General features: G+C 37.8%; 1 protein-coding gene across 10 annotated transcripts in view; it reads left to right on the top strand.

The window, feature by feature from the left end:
- The window catches only part of ABCC9 (ATP binding cassette subfamily C member 9), a 150,517-nt gene that overhangs the window by 114,272 nt on the left and 15,410 nt on the right, over nucleotides 1-20,835 (top strand). For all 10 annotated transcript variants that reach the window (XM_038577022.1, XM_038577019.1, XM_038577024.1 and 7 more), the window contains 6 exons: nucleotides 1,783-1,875; nucleotides 6,501-6,603; nucleotides 16,573-16,674; nucleotides 17,268-17,388; nucleotides 18,952-19,082; nucleotides 19,806-19,884. In XM_038577022.1, coding sequence (XP_038432950.1) covers nucleotides 1,783-1,875; nucleotides 6,501-6,603; nucleotides 16,573-16,674; nucleotides 17,268-17,388; nucleotides 18,952-19,082; nucleotides 19,806-19,884 — 629 coding nt within the window. The remainder of the gene's footprint in view (nucleotides 1-1,782; nucleotides 1,876-6,500; nucleotides 6,604-16,572; nucleotides 16,675-17,267; nucleotides 17,389-18,951; nucleotides 19,083-19,805; nucleotides 19,885-20,835) is intronic.

The following is a 20,835-nucleotide window of genomic DNA, read 5'->3' as shown; positions in this document are numbered from 1 at the left end:
ATATAATGTATTGTTGGTTTCAGAGGTAGAGGTCAGTGATTCATCAGTCTTTTGTAAGACCCAGTGCTCATTACATCACATGCCCTCCTTCATGTCCATCACCCAGTTTCCCCATTCCCCACCTACCTCCCATCCAGCGACCTTCACTTTGTTTCCTATGATTAAAAGTCTCTTACAGTTGGTTTGTCTCCCTCTGATTTCATCTTGTTTTATTTTTCCCTCCCTTCCCCTATGATCCTCTCTTTTGTTTCTTAAATTCTACAGATGAGTGAGGTCATATGATAATTCTTTCTCTGATTGACTTATTTCACTTAGCACAATACCCTCTAGTTCCATCCACGTAATTGTAAATGGCAAGATTTCCTTTCTTTTGATGCCTGAGTAGTATTCCACTGTGTATATATCTTCCTTCTCCATTCATCTGTTGATGGACAGATGGTAAGACAACAGACAAAACAGACCAAAAATAAATGGGGTCTTTCCATAGTTGGGCTATTGTGGACATTGCTGCTGTAAACACTGGGGTGCAGGTGCTCCTTAGGATCACTACCTTTGTATCTTTGGGGTAAATCCCTAGTAGTACAATTGCTGGGCTATCGGGCAGCTCAATTTTCAACTTTTTGAGGAACCTTCATGCTGTTTTCCAGAGTGGCCACACCAGCTTGCATTCCCATTAATAGTGTCAGAGGGTTTCCCTTTCTCTGCATCCTTGCCAACATCTGTCGTTTCCTGTCTTGTTAATTTTAGCCATTCTGGCTGGTGTGAGGTGCTAGCTCATTGTAGTTTTGAGTTGTATTTCCCTGATGCCCAGTGATGTTGAGCATTTTTTCACGTGTCTGCTGGCGATTTGTATGTCTTCTTTGGAGAAATGTGTGTTCATGTCTTATGTCCATTTCTTGATTGGATTATTTGTTCTTTGGGTGTTGAGTTTGCGGGTTCTCTATAGAATTTGTATACTAGCCCTTTATCTGATAAGACATTTGCAAAATTTTCTCCCATTCTGTCAATTGTCTTTTGGTTTTGTTGACTGTTTCCTTTACTATACAAAAGCTTTTTATCTTGATGAAGTCCCAATAGTTCATTCTTCCCATTTTAAATCTCACTAGCATCACAGTAATTGAGAACTTTTAAAAAGTCTCTGTGGTAGACTATCCTAACTCACTTATTCTTTTTCATCCTTTAGTCTCCCAAGTCATGTTGTTTAAGCACAGCCTGTTCATTTTATTTCTAGTGATTTTGTCCAGGCCACTCAGAATCCTCTGCCACCTAGTCCCACCTCTCCATTATACAACCTTTCCCCACGTCAGCACTTGCAAAGGATTCTGGGCACCAGCCAGATTGAACCTGCCAGGGTCTTTAGTCTACTGTGTTTGCTCTTCTTCTCATAGCTGGAATGCATTTATTTTTGGTCCGTTTTGTCTGTTGTTGAAGCTTTCCTCAAAGCTTAAGATTTGTCTTAAAGTCCACCTGCTCAAAAAAAAATGTTACCCATCTCCTAGGTATGAGTTAATCATCCATTCCTCTGTGTCCCAATAGCAGTTAACTATAGTTGCTATACAAAGCAAGTAATTTTTTTACATCACAGTGTATATTTGGCCTGAATCAAAATTCATTATGTACTCATGTTTCTCTTCCTTTTTAGGTCATAAACTGTTAAAGTTTTTGTTAACTGGGTTCTAGAAGAAATTACTTGCAGTGACAAAAACCCTAATTTAGGTTGAACATAGTAGCCTCTGAGCCTGAATGCACATGAAGTTAATTTTGTACTTCTCTCTGTTCTAGGGATCTCCAGGAACTTGATGATAGTACCCAGCTCCCTCTGCTTTGCCACTTCTCAGAAACAGCTGAAGGGCTCACCACCATTCGGGCATTTAGGTGAGCAAACATATTTTCATTTTGCTGATTAGGCAATTACATCATCAACAAATATCTATCTGCAAATAACTGATAATGGCTACCATTCTTTGGATGCCCACTGTATGTGCATGCCAGTGTTCTAAATTAAAAGAAAGAAAAATATGGCAATAAATATTCAGAGTTAATCTAATCCTCTAAAATTTTAACAAGAATAAAGAAGATTGAAACACCATATTGGGAATATACTAACTGTGTAATGAAGACCAAGCTTGTCAATTCCCTAGCCTCAGTTTCCTTATTTGTGAAATGGGGAAATCAACTTTGGTTCTTAGGGTCATTGGGCTAATTGACAAATGTATGGAAAGCACTAACCACAGTGATTAGCAAAGAAGCACCCAATAAGTTAAAATAAATATATTAATAGTAATAATAAGATAAATACTACTAAGCCAAAGTTATTTTAGTTTTAATCAATGCTCTTCAGTTATTACTGGTAATCAATAAGAACCCAAGATTTTTTATCAAGAGTGTTTACTTACCACTCAGAAAATTATCTGCCCTTATTTTTCCTGTTCAAGTAAACTCAGAATAGAAGGTGGCACCATTGAATATTTCATTTAATCTTGGAAATTCACATCTTAAAAATTATGTCTTTTTGGAGCTTTAACTGCAAATATGTTGTGATTTCAATTAGAGATTTTTCTGACCTAAGAAATATTTATATTATTGTATATATCAACTTAAGTCAAAAAGTAGAATATAGAGACACAACCATCCACAATATGTATCACAGAATTTCTACATAAATCTACATAGACAAAAAAAAATCTACATAGACTTCATCATGAAGAGTCACACTTTCTGCAGTGCTGTGTTTTCCCATCAGAGAGCCTTTTATTAGAGATGGTAAGGCTATTTATTGACATCGAACATTAATATTAAGACCAAATTTGTATCCTGATAGAAGCCAGCAATGACCAGTGGTACTCATAAGTTCATCATATTAAAGATCACATTTTTCACTGAATAAGTCCTTTCAAGTTAATCTATTTGAGTATTGAACGTATGCTAGGTACTGCTCTTGATGTGGGTATTGAAAGACTACAAAGACATGGCCTTCCATCCCAGATAAATACCACAAAAAATAGATAGGATAACGTAGCAGGTGGGGGGCAAGAGGTGGCTGGATTCAGGCGAGCTGGTTGATGGAACAGCAGGAAGTTGATGGGTTCAATATATAATAGTCTCTGCTCTGTTTTCTCCCTGAACAAGGTGAGGTTATTTTCTAAGAGTGATGAGGACTAGAATCAGGCAAATGAACTTGAAGGAAATAACAGTTTAGAATGACAGAGGAACTTGACCAAAGTCAAGGTTTAGGCTTTTCATTTACCTTCTTTGCTAGACATATGAACAGAAATTAGCATGATTATTCCTAATTTTACATGAGGAAAAGTCTAAGTAGTTGTAAAAAGGACAAAATACTATGTGGTAAACTGCTTCAAGGCTTGAATTATGATTGGAAGAAACAAAACAACCCAACTTTTATGTAGAAGTATTTATATCATATTTATCCAGATATACATCTTCCAGGTATCATTTCTAAAGTAAATATTAAGTACCACAAATATCAGCATTTTTAAACTAAAGGAGGTTTTAAAACGTGGGGATACTCCTGTTGCTATAAATAAAATTCTAGAGTCTTTACATTTGGTGCTCTTGGTCAAAAATCAAACATGTTCTTTTCTATCCATTTCTTCCTTTCTTCCAGGCTACCCAGAGTCCCCAGAGTCTTCAGCTCTTTTGGAAAGTTAGTATTTACTGATTAGGCTGCTTTTCCTCCCCTGCATTCAGGGTTCGTGGTGTACTCACATGCAGCCGTGAACTCCCTCAAGTAGTTTACCATGAAAGTATCACAGTTAAATTAGACTGAGATTTCAGTGACCTTTCCTATTTTTTTTTTTTTTGGTCCAACAGAATAAAGGTCTAAGAATGTTCAGAAGATGAGCTGGATATGGATGAAAAGATACAGACTGAGTGTGTCAAAGTTTCCATTAGGAAAACAGAAGGTTTCTTGCCAAATAGAAACACACAGAAAGAATGTTCACTGCATTTCCACCCCTCCCCTCTCGCTGCTGCTTCAGACTGTTGCCAGTTCCATTTACAAACTCTTTAAGAGTGTATCTGAAACAATATCCCAAAACTAAATGAAGAGTAAGAAGAGTCCGGGACAAAGCACTTTGTCAGATTAAAGTGTTTGATGTTTATCTCAAATATAGCCCAGTGGCTTCGATCCAGTGAGCCCCACCTCCAATCTCCCCATTACCACTGTCCTCTAGGGAGAGAACCCTCTCTTGAGCCCCTGAACAATGAGTTTACTCATTTCTGTGCCTTTGCTCATGTTGTTGCTACTGCTTCGGTGCTCTGCCCCCTCTTGTTCACCTGATGAACTCAGCTCATCCTTTAAAACCTCACTCAGATCATCCTCCCAGTCCTCTGTGAAACTTTGCTTAATCCTCCTTCTCTCTCCATCCTCCCCTCATTCCCGTCATCTTGACCCTCTGGTCAGTGCAAATCACTCCCATCTTTTATATTCAAGTAGCATTTTGCACATAAGGCCATTATATCCAGCTGATGTTTTGCAAAGTCCTTGCTTGTTAATACCGTGCTTACCTCCTTCACTAAAGAGTGGGCTCCTCAAAGGGAAGGGGATATGTCTTGTTTGTACATATATATTCTGATGTCTCACATAGAGTTGATGCTTGCTAAATGTTTCTGAATGAACAGATGAGAATCTCCCTAACACTGCAAATACAGAAAGAGTGGTCCTTACATGGATATATCTCTTTGCAGTTCATATCCATGATTTCTGTAAATCCTGTAATCCTGTGAGCCAGCCTACCTTTTCATTTTTCACTTGTCCCATCTCTAAAAGGGTCGTCACCTAACAAGGTGGCCATGTTGCCAGGAGTGCCCAGCCCCACTCTAGTGAGTTGCTCTTTAGTGCAGGTCCTCCTGTACATGGCATTTAGGTCAAGGCTGCAAACTCATAACTCAAAATGAGGTAATTATTTGGCTCTGATTGCCAGATCCTTTGATTATTGAAGATCAGATGTTGTTGTCTGACTCAGTTATCTGATTTATCTAGTTTGGCATATTGGAATGATCAGATCAATTGGACAGACATCAAGTATCTGCTTTATATTGGCCTGTATGGATGGCTTCGTGGGCCAAGTGAACACCCCACCCAGAACTTCTTCATTTCATTTGACATAGTTATGGTTTAATATAAAGTTTTGCAAATTGATTTGAAGATTCGAGGAAACTTGAGGCAGTCTTTTATCAAACAGGAATCCTTGCTGGGCTGTCAAATGAAACTTGGCTATTCCTTATGAACATAATGCGTAGACAAGTGGTCCATATAAGAATAGTCACAGCCGGGATGCCTGGGTGGCTCAGCAGTTGAGCGTCTCCCTTTGGCTCAAGGCATGATCCCAGTTTGGGGATCGAGTCCCAATATCAGGATCCCTTGAGGAATCTGCTCCTCCCTCTGCCTATGTCTCTGCCTCTCTCTGTGTCTCTCATGAATAAAAAATAATTATCTTTTTTTAAAAAAGTCACAGCCACAGAGAATGAATAGACCACATTTTGACGTGGCATTTCTTCCAACCTTCAAACCAGTTATTTTGATTATATTATCCAGCTTTCCATTGTTTCTCTTATTCAGGGAAAATAACTGAAAAATGAAAAGAGACTATTTTTGCTATTTAGAAAGATTTATTACTGTGTAGCATGCGTTCTATGGGAAAGCAACTCACATGTTCAAATGGACAAGATTTTTATTAGAAGTTTCATTTATAACATAGATTACACACAATTTGGTCTGACGATTTTGATTTCCAAGAATGAACTGAATTTGGTCAGGGATCAATATCTAAACTGTTTTTGTTATAAAAACCCTGTAAATACCATAGACTTGAGAGTTGCTTTCGTGCAATGACCATCCTTACAAATATTTTAGAACCTTGAGGATAAGATATCTCATCTAACAAGAACATCCGCCACCTCAAAGGACTATCATCCTCTACTTCTTTCCATTCACTTTCCTCCTTTGGTTCCTAGAAACACCAGGCAGAAGAAGAAATTTAAAAGTATATATTTGCCTGTTTCACATGCATAGTTTCCTGTCTTCCCTGGTCCCCATCCAGTACCTCCCACCCACCTCTAACTGTGTTATTCGGTAAAATAAAAAGTGCAATAAAAAGTAGGCAGAGCATATTGCATTTCTGGACAACTTACTCTACTTTTTGTAAGCCCTTGCAACATAGGTCATCCCTTGTTTTTGTGGCTACAAAATTATGTGGAAATTTATGAAGTGATCTTTAATAGGATTTGTCATCTGAAAGCTTCCTATTCATAGCAGGGGTCTGAGAAAGGATGAAACACCGGACCACACCCTCTCCAGTAAGCGCGCACCAAAGCAGTAGTAGCTGGGCTTTATTTTGAAGTAGGAGTCCATTTCCTATTCATTCCATCCCATCTGTGTGTGTCACTGTGTTGAGTAAATAGTGTAGTAGTAAGTGTGACTGTTTCTTATTATTTCCCCTGTTGTGTGGCTAACATGGTAATATTTTTGTTTTCTGCAGGCATGAAACCAGATTTAAGCAACGTATGCTGGAACTGACGGACACAAACAACATTGCCTACTTATTTCTTTCAGCAGCCAACAGATGGCTAGAGGTCAGAACGGTACGTTCATTTCATGATTTCGAAATGGAAACCAAACAAAAAAGGGGGCTGATGCAAAGAGGGAGACAGTTGTAAAAATTAGTCTTGTACTGAGATTCACACTAACTTCATTTTTTCCGGACATTAAAATAGCTCAGGTTGTTTATGTTACAGATGAAATTTGTCATAATGTTTTAGTTAATGGCAAGACAAATAGCCCAAAAAGCAAAAATTCATTTTGTGTTCATTAGTCTCTAGATTACATAAGTTAATGGAATGGCAAATGTTTGTATAACTTCAATTTTTTTTTTCAAAAGAGCAAATTTGACAAGTGAACAGATGTGTACTTGTTTCCTTCACTGAGCAGGAGAGGCCTGGAAAGATGGTGACTTTCTATGTTTTAAGCCAGTGGAGGATCATGTTAGCACAAAACATAAAAAGCTGCAGTTAATCACCTCTTGCCTTCTTCTGTCCCTAAAGATAGAGGAGGACAGGCACATGCTTTGGCATCATACAGACTTGATCTAGCAAGTTAATTAATTTGAGTCCATTCCTCATCTGTAAAATAGAAATAAGAATATATACTACATGGGGATATTAGGATGAAAAATAATAATATAAATCCCCTAGTTAACTGACTAACAAGTGCATTCAGCAAATGTCTTTTGAATGAATGGATGAATAAATAAGTGAATGGAAACAGCACCTGCTGTGGTAAGTGGTTCATAAGCTAGCCAGCTGGAGTATGGACCAGGAGATGGATGGAACACAAGTTCCAGAAAGGAAGGAAATGTAATTTGCAGACTGGTCTGCATAAACCACACTAAAAATAAGCTACTTTGGTGGTAATGATGAGTTGTCTGTAATTTTTTAAAAATAATTGTATATCCATTTGTCAAAAAGAAAAGGAAGTTTATCTGTACTATTATAAGGACATCATGTCTACTAATTAAGCATCCTACTATATTCAGACTTTCGAAACTCAACAGACCAGAGAAGATAGATAGTAAAAGGAATTTGATGAGGCAGAAATGAAGGATCCCAAGTTATAATCTGAGTTGATGGATGGATACAGGTTGATATGGATTCTTGGACCCCCTTTGAGCTTAAGTTGTCATGATTTCCCACTGATTTTACAGAGATTCTCTTCTACTATATTAGTTATAATGTAGAAATTACTCAGTGACATAATACAATTATATTTTACAAATTTTAGAGAGAACCATTGATTGTTGATGAGAAATTCCTTCCAAGCTGTGGGGACAAGGAAAAGGGTCTCCTGAATTACCTATAGATAGCATAAAGACAGATGAAGTGTTGCTTAGGATTTATAACAAAGCCAAGAAATCCTATTCAGACCCTAGTTCTTTGTTTTAAGCTTCTATTTGTTTTTTAAATTTGTTTTCTTTAAGGAAGAAAAAAACCCCAATCGTATCTGAATAACAGAATTAATCATGAAATAGCTTAATGAAAGAATGTCCCCAGATCATAAGAGAAAATGTCAGTAGTTATCTTTGTTATTTGATTTTTCTTAGGTTGGAGATTGAGCATGTTTTTTAGGGGGTGAGTGTGTTTGCTTTGGACTTGAGGTGAATGTCTGACTTGACTCCTGTTTCTGCTCTTTAGCAGCTCCTACTGTCAGGTTAATGGACAAGTGTTTAACAGAAATCCTCAAGCAAACCATATGTTCTGCTCTCATAGCCAAAAGACAAGATATTAGAGCCGTCAGACTGCCAAGAAAGGGGAGGTCAGGAAAAACTAGAGAGAGTGGCCAGATTGAGAATGGCTTCCTTTAGTTTGACTCACAGCTCATTACTCTAACCCCCATGTGAAAAGGCAGCAGACCAACCTGAGTGTAAAAGAGTTCTATTTCCAGCTCTAGAAATGTAAGGAAAATACTGATGTTTGAACCACGAAACACAGTGTTCTATCCCTTCTGTTACTTGATAATTCATTTGCTAGTGTGTCTTGTCTTTGTTTTCTATGTATTCTGATCCTGCCAAGATTTCCCATCTAGTCTTATTACCAGAGCTCTCCCTTAAAAACCATTTTTTTTTTAAAAAAGAATCTTTTGCTTCTATTTCTGATGAGTAAAGGTAAGTTTTGGTAAGGAACTTGTTGATTTATTGCAAAATTCCCGGTGTTTCTGCTGACAGAAATCAAGGTCCAAAGTCTTTGGTGTATGATTTGTCTCCTTTACCTAACCGTATGTGTCAATAAGTTTCTGTAGGTGTGCATACACACACACACACACACACACACATACACACACAGTGATCCAATTTAAAACTAGTCAGATTCACTCTCTCTTCTAAGTACATCGAGAGTGTTCATTAGAACCAGGATATGATTTAGAATATGTGAATATCAGAATATTTATTTGAATATAAATGCTATAATTCAAGCACATATGTTACAGTAGGAGTATTGAATAAGCTAACTAGATAACTCCAATTAGGAAGTAACCGTTCTCTCAATCGTACACATATGAATGACCTCATTACTACTGTGCTCCTGCGGGCATGTCCACATCACTGGAGACAAAATTGCAGTGTGAAATAAATGGATCTTGTGCCAGAAACACGAATGTTGAGATACAGGACCTTGGAGAGTAGGGTGTGAACTGTTCTCTGACCCCCACAATTGGAGATTCTCTACCTTGTAAGTCATTAGAAGAATAAGTAATGAAAATTTCTATTTGGCCCAGTGATTCTGCACTGATCTTACTTACCCACAATATCAACACAGCCCCTCCTTTCTCCATTCTTTGTCATGTTACTCAGTAAATTAGCAAAAATATCTGCTTATAGCAAGTGTCCTTGGAGTTCCCAGAGCAGAAACACAACTGAAATGGTACAAGGAAGGTTGAGGCATTGGGCATAAATCAGAAGAAGCAAGAAAAATTTCCTGATGCAGATCTGGGGATTTCACCAACTCTAATTCATGGACTCATCACCTTCGTGAATTGAAAGAGGAGAAAACTTATCACAGTTTTCTGTGGCAATTTTTCACTTCCTTTCCTCTTAATTCTTAGTTCGAGCTTTCGGAAGCAATGGTACTGAATTCCCTGGACAGAAAATCTCAAGGAGAAGAAAGGAAGAGAAACCAGGGGAAAACACTTTCAACTGGATTCTGGAAGATCCATGAGCCCTATCCAATTTTTGTTTATTCCCTGATTTATTTTAAATACATGGCTCCTGTTTCTTTTCCCGATCAAGTTAAGCAAGAGTTAAAACAATCACAAGTTACTCCATTTCTGTGAGCAAACAGCTTTCCCTATACAAGATATAGCCCTGCACACCATATTCACTTCATATTCATTCTGAATTAGGAAAAATTAAAGATCACCGTACACTCACATCAAAAAAGGGACAAGAGAATAAAAGAATAAAATAATTTGGCTGGTGGTTGAGGAGCTAGACTGTGACCACCCAGGTTGCTTTGGCAGAGGGGGGAGTGTTTCTCCTCTGGGTGCCAAGTGAAGTGGGCCACAATCGTGTGCAACGTGTCACTACAGCCTAACCTTTGAATGCTGCTTACGTTCTCTTGTTCAGCACGGCATTTGCTCTTCAGCCCTCTGCACTAAACAGTTCCAGTTCTTTGGCATCGGTGTTTCCATTTGCGAAAATTGTGTAACTGTATCTAAAGCCTTTCTTTCCAAGGCTTTGTCTTGCTGTGTGGTGAAAGGATAAAAGAAAAGTCACATCAGGAAGCCAAAAAAGAAAAAAGAAAGTCTTTAGAATCAACAGGCTGAAGTGAAAATAGTCTTCAGGATGAGCCTGCATGAGCATCGATTTTATGAAACAGCACGGAGCTTTCTTGTGTGTTCTTTTCTTGTGTGCACCTATCTTGTCATTTGGAGGCCCTGATATATTTTCGCAGATCCTCAGTGGTACCAATGACTGGTACTTCTGAGGGCTATATATGGAAAGGGATTGTGTTGCTGTTAACTATTTGCCAGTCTATTCTATAGGAAATTACAGTTTTCACTGTTGTCTGACAGATGGATCCACAGTATTGAATCACTAGAAATCTGAGAAAAGGCCTTTCTTTTGACTTGGAAATCAAAAGCTTTTCCCTGGAGGAGGGTGTGGAATTCACAAACTCGATGGAAGTTCTAATTTCTCCCTATACAGATAAAATGTTCTGTGGTGGGGCCTCCTTTCAGAACTGGCAGTTCCCATATGCTGCATAGCTTCTGCTTCCTAACCTGAATCCCTCAGTCCATTGTATCATTTTGACCACAGGTGTTTTTTCTGCTGAACTGATTGGTGAGGATGTGTGGGGGACTAAGCAGTAGAATCAATGCTGCTAGTGGCCCCTAAGTATTTGCTCTCCTCGTGTAAGTTCTTCTCCTCGTATAAGTTCTTCAGACCTAAGTTCTTCAGACCGGCTGCATCTCCTTTCTTAATTTATTGCCTTGAAACCATTTTGTTGTTCATGTTTGCAGAGAAAGAAGATGTAACTGTAGAATCACTTTGTAATTCATTAAACTTCTTCTGTGGAGTGGTAAAGGAAGTGGAAAAGTAGGAGGCTAACACAAGCTCTTGCTATCTGACGATTTCACCTGTCTGTACTCTTGTACAATTTGAAGGCAGTTAATGGAATTTAGCGATTTTGCTATGAGTTTTCTGGATAAACATAGTGCACAAAGGAGCTTCCTTTCTTATGCTAATCAAGGTAAAATTCTGATCAAATGCCTCCAAAACTTTCCAGATTCATTGCAAAAAAGGTTTTGGTTTTGATTTCATTTTTGTTTTTTTAGAAAAAAGATTTTTGAGTAGTGGTAATAATCCAGGAGAGAGCTGAAAATATCTAGTTGGTATAACTAGAATGATGAATATTTTTATAACAAAATAACTTTGTTATAGCTACTAAACTGCAGACATACTGACTTTTAAGCTCTCATATCTATTTGAATTTAGTAGATTTTGAAAATGGGGGATCCCTGGGTGGCGCAGCGCTTTGGCGCCTGCCTTTGGCCCAGGGCGCGATCCTGGAGACCCGGGATCGAATCCCACATCGGGCTCCCGGTGCATGGAGCCTGCTTCTCCCTCTGCCTATATCTCTGCCTCTCTCTCTCTCTCTCTCTGTGACTATCATAAATAAATAAAAATTAAAAAAAATAAAAAAAATGGGTTCATCCCCTGAAAATGTATGTGTGTGTGTATATATATATATATATATACACACACACACACTACACACACACACACTATAGGAAACTATACCTTATTGCTGAGATGTCAAAAACGTTATCTTTCTACATTATTGTTAATAAAAAAATGAAACAAAAATAAAAATAAGAAAAACAGGGAGGCAAACCATAAGAGACTCAAATATAGAGAACAAAACGAGAGTTGCTGGAGGTGAGGTGGGTGGTGAGGGGATGGGTGAAGTGGGTGGTGGACATTAAGGAAGGGCACTTGTTGGGATGAGCATTGAGTATTGTATGTGGTGATGAATCACTCTATTCTGCTCCTGAAACCAGTGCTGCACTGTATATTAGCTAATTTGAAGTTAAGTAAAAATATATACATTATATTTATATATAAATTTTGACATATTTTATATACTGGACTAATAATTAAAATAATAGTTTCAATCATACTGGGAACCTTACAAGTAGTTTTAAAAACATTAGCCATGTGAAAGAGACCAGAAAATATATATTAGCTCACATTTACTGATCAGCCTCCTCCCTTCCCTCCCTTCATCGGTTTTAACTTCTCCTGCTGGCTTTATGGCAGGATAAGGCTATCTATCTATTGCCAGAATTACCACTTTAATTCAATAGAAAATAATTTAAATTATCATCTAACTGTATCTACCATTTAGTTCTATATAATGAGAGAATCCAGGCCTTGATATAAAATATAAAGATTCCATAGTCAATTTAATTGGTGGGAGGTTTGAGAGAAAGAGAAAGAGGAGAGAGAGACAGACTTGAGTGCATAATGTTTTGCATTTCCTTTATAATATTTATATTAGGCCAACACTCTAATTTCTGTTTGTTGAAGCTCAGTGATTATTTTGTTATCCTTTTAGAAGAATGTATGCAATTTTGAAAAAGAAAAGCAAGGTGGAGGCATCACAATTCTGGACTTCAAGTTATGTTACAGAGCTGTAGTGATCAAGGCAGTAAGGTACTGGCACAAAAACAAAAACATAGATCAGTGAAAGTCCAGAAAATGGGCCCACAGCTATATGGTCATTTAATCTTTGACAAAGCAAGAAACAACATCCAATGGAAAAAAGTCTTTTCAACAAATAGTCTTGGGATAACTGGACAGCAGCATTCAGAAGAATGAAACTGGACCACTTTCTTTACATCATACACAAAAGTAAATTCAAAATAGATGAAAGACCTGAATGTAAGAGAGGAAACCATCAAACTCCTAGAGGAGAACCCAGGCAGCAACCTCTTTGATCTCAGGCATAGCAATTTCTTACTAGACACTAAGTTTCTGGAGGCAAGGGAAACAAAAGCACAAATGAACTATTGGGACTTCATCGAGATAAAAAGCTTCTGCACAGCAAAGAAAATAATCAACAAAACTAAAAGACAGTCTTCAGAATGGGAGAAGATATTTGCAAATGACGTATCAGATAAAGGGTTAGTAAACGATATCTAAAAAGAACTTATCAAACACAACACCCTAAAAAATAATCTAATTAAGAAATGGGTAGAAGATATGAATAGAAATTTGTCCAAAGAAGACATCCAGATGGCTAAGGACACATGAAAAGATGCTTAATATCACTCATCATCAGGGAAATACAAATCAAAACTGTAGTGAGATATCACCTCAGACCTGTCAGAATGGCTAAGATTAACAACGCAGGAAACAACAGGTGTTGGTGAGGAGTGGAGGAAGGGAAATCTTTCTGAGGTTCCTCATAAAGTTAAAAATAGAACTAGCTTATAATTCAGCAATTGCACTACCAGGTATTTATCCAAAGAATACTGATTTGAAGGGACACATGCACACCAATGTTTATAGCAGCATTATCTACGATAGCCAAATTGTAGAAAGAGCCCAAATGTCCATTGACTGATGAATAGATAAAGAAGTGGTATACACACACACACACACACACACACACACACACACATATGCAGAGTGGAATATTACTCAGCCATAAAAATGAATGAAATCTTGCCATTTGCAAAGATGTGGATGGAGTTAGAATGTATTATGCCAAGGTAAATAAGTCAGTCAGAGAAAAATAAATATCATATGATTTTACTCATACATAGAATTTAAGAAATGGAACAGATGAATGTGGGGAGATAAAAAAGAAAAAGAGAGAGAGGCAAACCATTAAATAGACTCTTAACTATAGAGAACAAACTGAAGGTTGATGGAGGGGAGAATGTGGGGGGATGGGCTAAATGGTTGATGGGCATTAAGGAGGGTACTTGTGAGGAGCACTGGGTGTTATATGTAAGTTGATGGGTCACTAAATTCTCCTGAAACTAATATTACATTATATGTTAACTAAATGGAATTTAAATAAAATATATGTATAATTATATATATATATATAAAATGAATGAATCAGGCTCTTCTTCCCAGTTAAGTTCAGCTGGGAGGAAGTGGAGAATAGAAATTAATAAATGCCTTATTTCAAATCCTTAATGTGTACATTACCCACAGAAATTTCTCAGAGGCTGAATGGCATATTTCTTTATATCAAGCTCAGAAGAGGGCCTTGTTCAAAGTATCCTCTAACACAAACTTACTCTCTCAGACTCATCACAGAAACTTCCTATGAGTCTTTTTAAAAAGATATAGAAATTATAAATATACAGTGTAACTTCAGAAGTATTAACTTTACACAGAGGGCTGGAAGGAAAAATTCATATTGCTATAAATATTTTAGAAGTATTTTGGGAGCATGTTGGCATTTGTCAGATGTTAAGAGTGGCCCAAACTGGTTAGATTATGCATCCATGTAGTTGTTGCTTCAAATAAAGTGAAAAAGAAAAATAACTGTCTAATTGGGTTGTGACAAGTTGTTAACACATGATCCCATTGGAAGAAGCAATCAAAGGAGTATTTACTACCTCTTAGGAACTTACTGCCTCAAGAAAGTAACTCTGCACAATTTCTTTCTTTATTCTTTGTAAAGATCATGGAAATCATTATGGAATTAAATTTTAGTGCCTCTTTTAACCTTTGATGTTTTACAATGCACATAAACTTTTAAGCTTGCTTCAAACATTTGAAAATCATCCAGAGGAAAAAAGACATCCTGGTACATAGAGGTGGTAAAACATAATGGGTATTTATTATTATTTTTTTTTTTTTAGTCTTTTGGAAGTCTTTGAATTAGGTATCGTTTCTATATTCCAAAGAAACTGAGTTTCAAAGGGATTTAAATTATTTGTCTGGTAATTGGCAAAGTCAGCATCTGAGCCCAGATCTCTGAATTCAAGGTTGGGATTATTGATTGCTCCTCCAGAGTCAATCTTTGGAGCTGTTTAAAAAGAGGCAGGAATGCACACATGTGAGCTGATTTGAGTAACTTCATTTGTTAACTCCAGTATGTTAAACACTCTGTTACTATCATTAAAGTCTTATCACCTAATTATTAGTTGTTTTTTTTTTTTTTGAGAGATCAGAGACATATCTAGCTAGAAAGATCACACATGAGATGAGACTTGAAATAGTTCTAGAAGTACTAATGCCTGAAATGCCTCCAGTTTCTTGGACATAGGACTTAGCAGCATGAAAAGTTTTTAAGATTTCTTTTTCAAATGATAAGACATAATAATGGCTAAGAGTGCCAGGAAATGGAGAAGGAAGTAGAATTCGAAAATGGACATATGTGGGGCACCTCTGGGTGGCTCAGTGGGTTAAGCATCTGACTTTTGATTTCAGCTCAGGTTATGATCTCAGGGTCATGAGATCAAACCCTGTGTTGGGCTCTGCACTGGGCATGGAGCTTGCTTAAGATTCTCTGTCTCTCCCTCTGATTCTCCAGCACCCCTACTTCCAACCCCATCCCTGTGCTCTTTCTTTCTCTCTAAAATAAATAAATAAAATCTTAAAAAAAAAAAAATAAAGATAGACAGATGTGCCCTGTTTCTTATTTGAGTTAAAGACTGGCCCTCAGTGAATTTTTGAAATTTCACAAAAGAGTTTATCACTGAGCCATAGACAATTCAAATGCTCTAAGAGAGGCCCACATTTCCCATTTATGAGCACATGTAACCCTTATTCTTATTTATATGGAATCTGGAGATTTAATGTCCCAGACTCTGAGCCCAGATATTTGACAGTTTAGATATGAATCTCAACAAGTTAACCAGATGCAAATTTTTGCAGAGCCCTTACTATATCACATAAGGGAGCTAGATCACAACCCAGACATAAGCATACATGAAATTTAAGGTAGTAAATCAAGTTCCTAAATAATTACTTGTCTGGCAACCTATTGTGATAGGAAGGAGGGCACAGGGGAGGGGAGGAGAAAAAGAAATCCTACTTCTGACACTGGTTGGGCCACAAATTGCAGCTGAATTTCTGGCAAGTTATTTAACTTCCCTGAATTCCATTTCTGTGTAGATATAATGAGATCATTATATCACTGAATTACCCCCACTCCAGCCCTAATATGGTGAGTTAGGATTCACCCATATCTTAGGTAGTCTTCCTCAGAAACTTAAGAGGACACACAAGAAATAACGTACTGTTTCAGTGATCACCTCTCTAAATTGATTGGGCTCTTTTGTTTAAGAACTCAAGTAAAATTGGGGAGCCTGGGTGGCTCAGTGGTTGAGTGCCTGCCTTTGGCTCAGGTCATGATCCTGGGGTCCTGGGATTGAGTTCCACATCAGGCTCCCTACAGGGAGGCTACTTCTCCCTCTGCCTGTGTCTCTGCCTCTCTCTCTGTCTCTCATGAATAAGTAAATAAACTCTTAAAAAAAAAAAAAAAGAACTCAAGGAAAATCCTTTAACATTTTTTCTTGCTTGTTTCTAGGATTATCTGGGAGCTTGCATTGTCCTCACTGCATCTATTGCATCCATCAGTGGCTCTTCCAATTCTGGATTGGTGGGTTTGGGTCTTCTGTATGCACTTACGGTAGGTATGGAAGAAAACATTTCTTTTCATGTAGTGGTGAAGGTACTATAGTTATCATCAACTCTTATTCATGGATATAAAAGGAACAGATTAACACTCATAACTACATGACATCTTGCAAATAATAGGAGATGGGGGCCCAAAGCCAATTGGCTGCATTTTAGGGCAGAGTGGATTCAGTTCTGATAATGCAAATTGATTTTTAGAAACTCCTCAAAATCAACAGGGAGCACACTCCCAAGGCTGAGATCCCTGTCCTAAGTTGTTTACAACCTATTTGGGGACACTAAAATGAATACAAATATAAACAAGATAGATGCAAGCAGAGGTACATACAACTTGTACGGGGAAATCAGAGGACAGTTTAAAAACACTGACATGTGAGGACCCTTGAAGAAGAGTGGGCACCTCCTTTGCCCGCTTGAGCCCATGACACTCTCCCTGGTCTCTAATATCTTGCAGCACTTATGAATTGTACCATATGATGTACACTAAGTGTCCAAGTCATCCTATCCTAAAATATCCAGTGATTACAAAGATCGTTACTTCATTTAAAATGTGTTAATTTTTTTTTTTTTGGTCACCTGACACAGATAACCAATTATTTGAATTGGGTTGTGAGGAACTTGGCTGACCTGGAGGTCCAGATGGGGGCAGTGAAGAAAGTGAACAGTTTCTTGACCATGGAGTCTGAGAACTATGAAGGCACTATGGGTATTGTTCTGAATATTATATTGTTTCACTTAAATATTTGTTTTATACAAATAATAGTTGTGTGTCAGACACATTGTTATTTTTGCTTTTGTTTTCCACTTTAATATCCAGAGAATCTCTTCTCATCTTGACTTTGCTTTATGAGTTACACCTGAAACGATATGACTAGGCCTGAAAAGTTTGTGATACAACCAGACTCCAAGTAGCTATTATTTAGTAATATTAAAAAAAATTTAAAAGTATTTGGACTTTATTACACTCATTACCAACCTATACTATGAACTATTGTGTTCTCTTTCTCAAGATCATATTAAATTAGCTATGAAGAAACTTGGATCTTACTCACTGAGATTCTTAGCTTTGCTTAAAATAAGATTGACAGGGCAATGCCTGGGTGGCTGAGCAGTTGAGTGTTTGCCTTCAGCTCAGAGCATGATCCCAGAATCCTGGGATCCACAGTCCCACATCAGGCTCCCTGCATGGAGCCTGCTTCTCCCTCTGCCTATGTCTCTGCCTCTCTCTCTCTCTCTCTCTCTCCATGTCTCTCATGAATAAGTTCAAAAAAATCTTTTAAAAAAAAGATAAGATTGGCAGGAAATTCAATACTGAAGACAGAATGATCTTTCTTAAATTCAGATTTCATGCTTAAAATGCATTATTTTGCCTAAATCCTTCAGTAGCTATCCAGGTCTTCAAGGACAAAATCCAGATAAGTTAGCTAAGATTATTAGACTCTTTATTAGTCGATCCTTGTCAACCTACCTGGTATCCTCTCTCATCATCTGTCCACACGCCTTTTACTCTGGGCCATACCAACATGCTATGGTTTCTTTATTCTCTCCATATACTTTTGAAACAAATCTCCCCATCCCTTATCCTTTGAGACTCATCTCAGGCACCATCTTCTCTTGAAACCTTCCTGGAACACTCAGGTTACCACCATCTATGCTCCCAGAGCACCTTGGGTTGGACTCCACCATGTACTATGCAGTATTATAGATCCTGATGCTTCCCCCAGGACACAAGGAACACCTTGAGACATGTCTTTCATCTCCATATCCCAGCATCTTGCACAACACCTCTCACATCTTTGATCAAAAGTTTGATGACTGACTGACTGAACAAATGAATTCAATTCAGAGATGAACTATCTTCAATAGAATCAAGTGATGGAATGCAGAAAACACATGATAGTTCATTCTTCAAAAAACAAACACAAAAAAAAACTTTGAAAGTTCATGATCAATAGGCCTTTATTCTGAATGTAATTTTAATTTTAAAAAGATACAGAATTTGATTCAGTATTACTTTAAATTTATAAAAATGTATATGTTTGTATGTATAAATGTATATAAGTATTTGTATGTTTCTTCCTGCCTCTTTTTCCTTCCTTCCCTTCTCCATCCTTCTCCCTCCCTCTCTCCCCTTTTCTCTCCCTCTCTTTTCTTTCCCTCTCCTCTCCCTTTCTCTCTCCCCTCCCTCTTTCTCCCTCTGTCTTCCTCTCTCTTTCTCTCCCTCTCTCCTTTTCTCTCTGACTTGCCTTACTCCACCCTCACCCCTTAGACCCTTCTCAAGTTCCAGAACATTGGCCACAGGAAGGAGAGATCAAGATTCATGATCTGTGTGTCAGATATGAAAATAATCTGAAACCTGTTCTTAAACACGTCAAGGCTTACATCAAACCTGGGCAAAAGGTATGGAATTCACTGCCATTTGTTTCATACAAATCAGTGGATGGAGCCACTGGGTCACTACCTAAGCTCTTGAGACATTAAGCCAAGTATAATCTCACTGGGCTCGCATAATACTCCCTATACTTTAGAGGTCAAATTATCTACATAAAAGAGAAAAGAGGAGGATAAAATACATGTTCTCTAAGATGTATTGCTGTTCATTAGTCTCCCATAAAGATCAAGAAAATCAACTATATGTGTATTTTTCCAAATTACACAGTATGAGCAGTATGGCTCATAGCCATATCAGACATCCCCTTCAGAACTTTAGCATTTGTCCTAGTTTTAGTCCCAACATGATTTTTTTAGCTACTTTAAAAAGAGAAAATGTGCATAAAAATTGGAGTCAGTCTTTTTGTTATAAAATCATCACTTCTAAGATAAAATCAAATACTTATTTATTAGGCTCATTATATACTAAATGCAAAAATTAAGCCATTAAGGGAAAACAACACAACCACATAAAAAAGAGTTAGAATGAAATCATTAAACATTTGGTGAGGACTCTGTTTTTATCTTAATGATGATACAGAAAGGAGACCTAAGAAAAGAATGAGGATTTATTATAATTATTTAAATAGAGGTGCAGTCTCACCATGGTATCTTGTCTAAATTAAAAAAATTTTTGACCATTTTATGTCTTTTTTCTGAGTCCTTTTCTCTCTGGGTGACATTTATTTATAGGTGGGCATATGCGGTCGTACTGGCAGTGGGAAGTCATCATTATCTCTGGCTTTCTTCAGAATGGTTGATATATTTGATGGTAAGTCACTAAATTTTTTTCATTGGCTATATGGTGCTTTTCGTTAAAAAAATGCAACACCTGTTGCAGTGGTTGAGCATCTGCCTTTGGCTCAGGGCATGATCCAGGGTTCCAGGATTGAGTTCCACATCAGGCTCCCTGTAGGGGAGCTTCTCCCTTTGCCTGTGTCTCTGCCTCTCTCTCTCTGTCTGTGTCTCTCGTGAATAAATAAATAAAATCTTAAAAAAAAAAAAAAAGGAAAGAAAAAATGCAACATCTGGAGCGTGTGGGTGGCTCAGTCAGTTAAGCACCTGCCTTCTGCCCAGGTCAGGAGCCCAGAGTAATGGGATGGAGCCTGCATCTGACTCTCTGCTCAGTGGGGAGCCTTGCTTCTCCCTCTCCCTCTTCTGCTCCCTCTGGTTGTGCTCTCTCACTTTCTCTCTGTCAAATAAATAAATAAAATATTGTTAAAAAATGCAACATCGATTTACCTAATCCCGCAGAAATAAAAAGCAAATATTTATAAGGACTTTGTGTCCTACAACCCATGGATTGAAGCAGGTGTCCCAGATAAATAGTCTAGAAGAATCAACATAGAATTGCTAATAAAATTATTAGCTCTAGGGGATCCCTGGGTGACTCAGCGGTTTAGCGCCTGCCTTTGGCTCTGGGCGTGATCCTGGAGTCCTGGGATAGAGTCCTGCATGGAGCCTGCTTCTCCCTCTGCCTGTGTTTCTGCCTCTGCGTGTGTGTGTGTCTCTCATGAGTAAATAAATAAAATTTTAAAAAAATTATTAGCTCCAAACTCCCCTCTAGAGATTGTTGTTTTTTTTTTTTTTTTTGTTAAAGATTTTATTTATTTATTCATGAGAGATACACAGAGACAGAGAGGCAGAGACACAGGCAGAGGGAGAAGCAAGCTCCATGCAGGGAGCCCGACATAGGGACTCGATCCCAGACTCGATCCCAGAC

The sequence above is a fragment of the Canis lupus genome, chromosome 27, assembly GCF_011100685.1.
Source record: "Canis lupus familiaris isolate Mischka breed German Shepherd chromosome 27, alternate assembly UU_Cfam_GSD_1.0, whole genome shotgun sequence".
NCBI lineage: Eukaryota > Metazoa > Chordata > Mammalia > Carnivora > Canidae > Canis > Canis lupus.
This window is presented reverse-complemented; position numbering and strand designations above follow the sequence as displayed.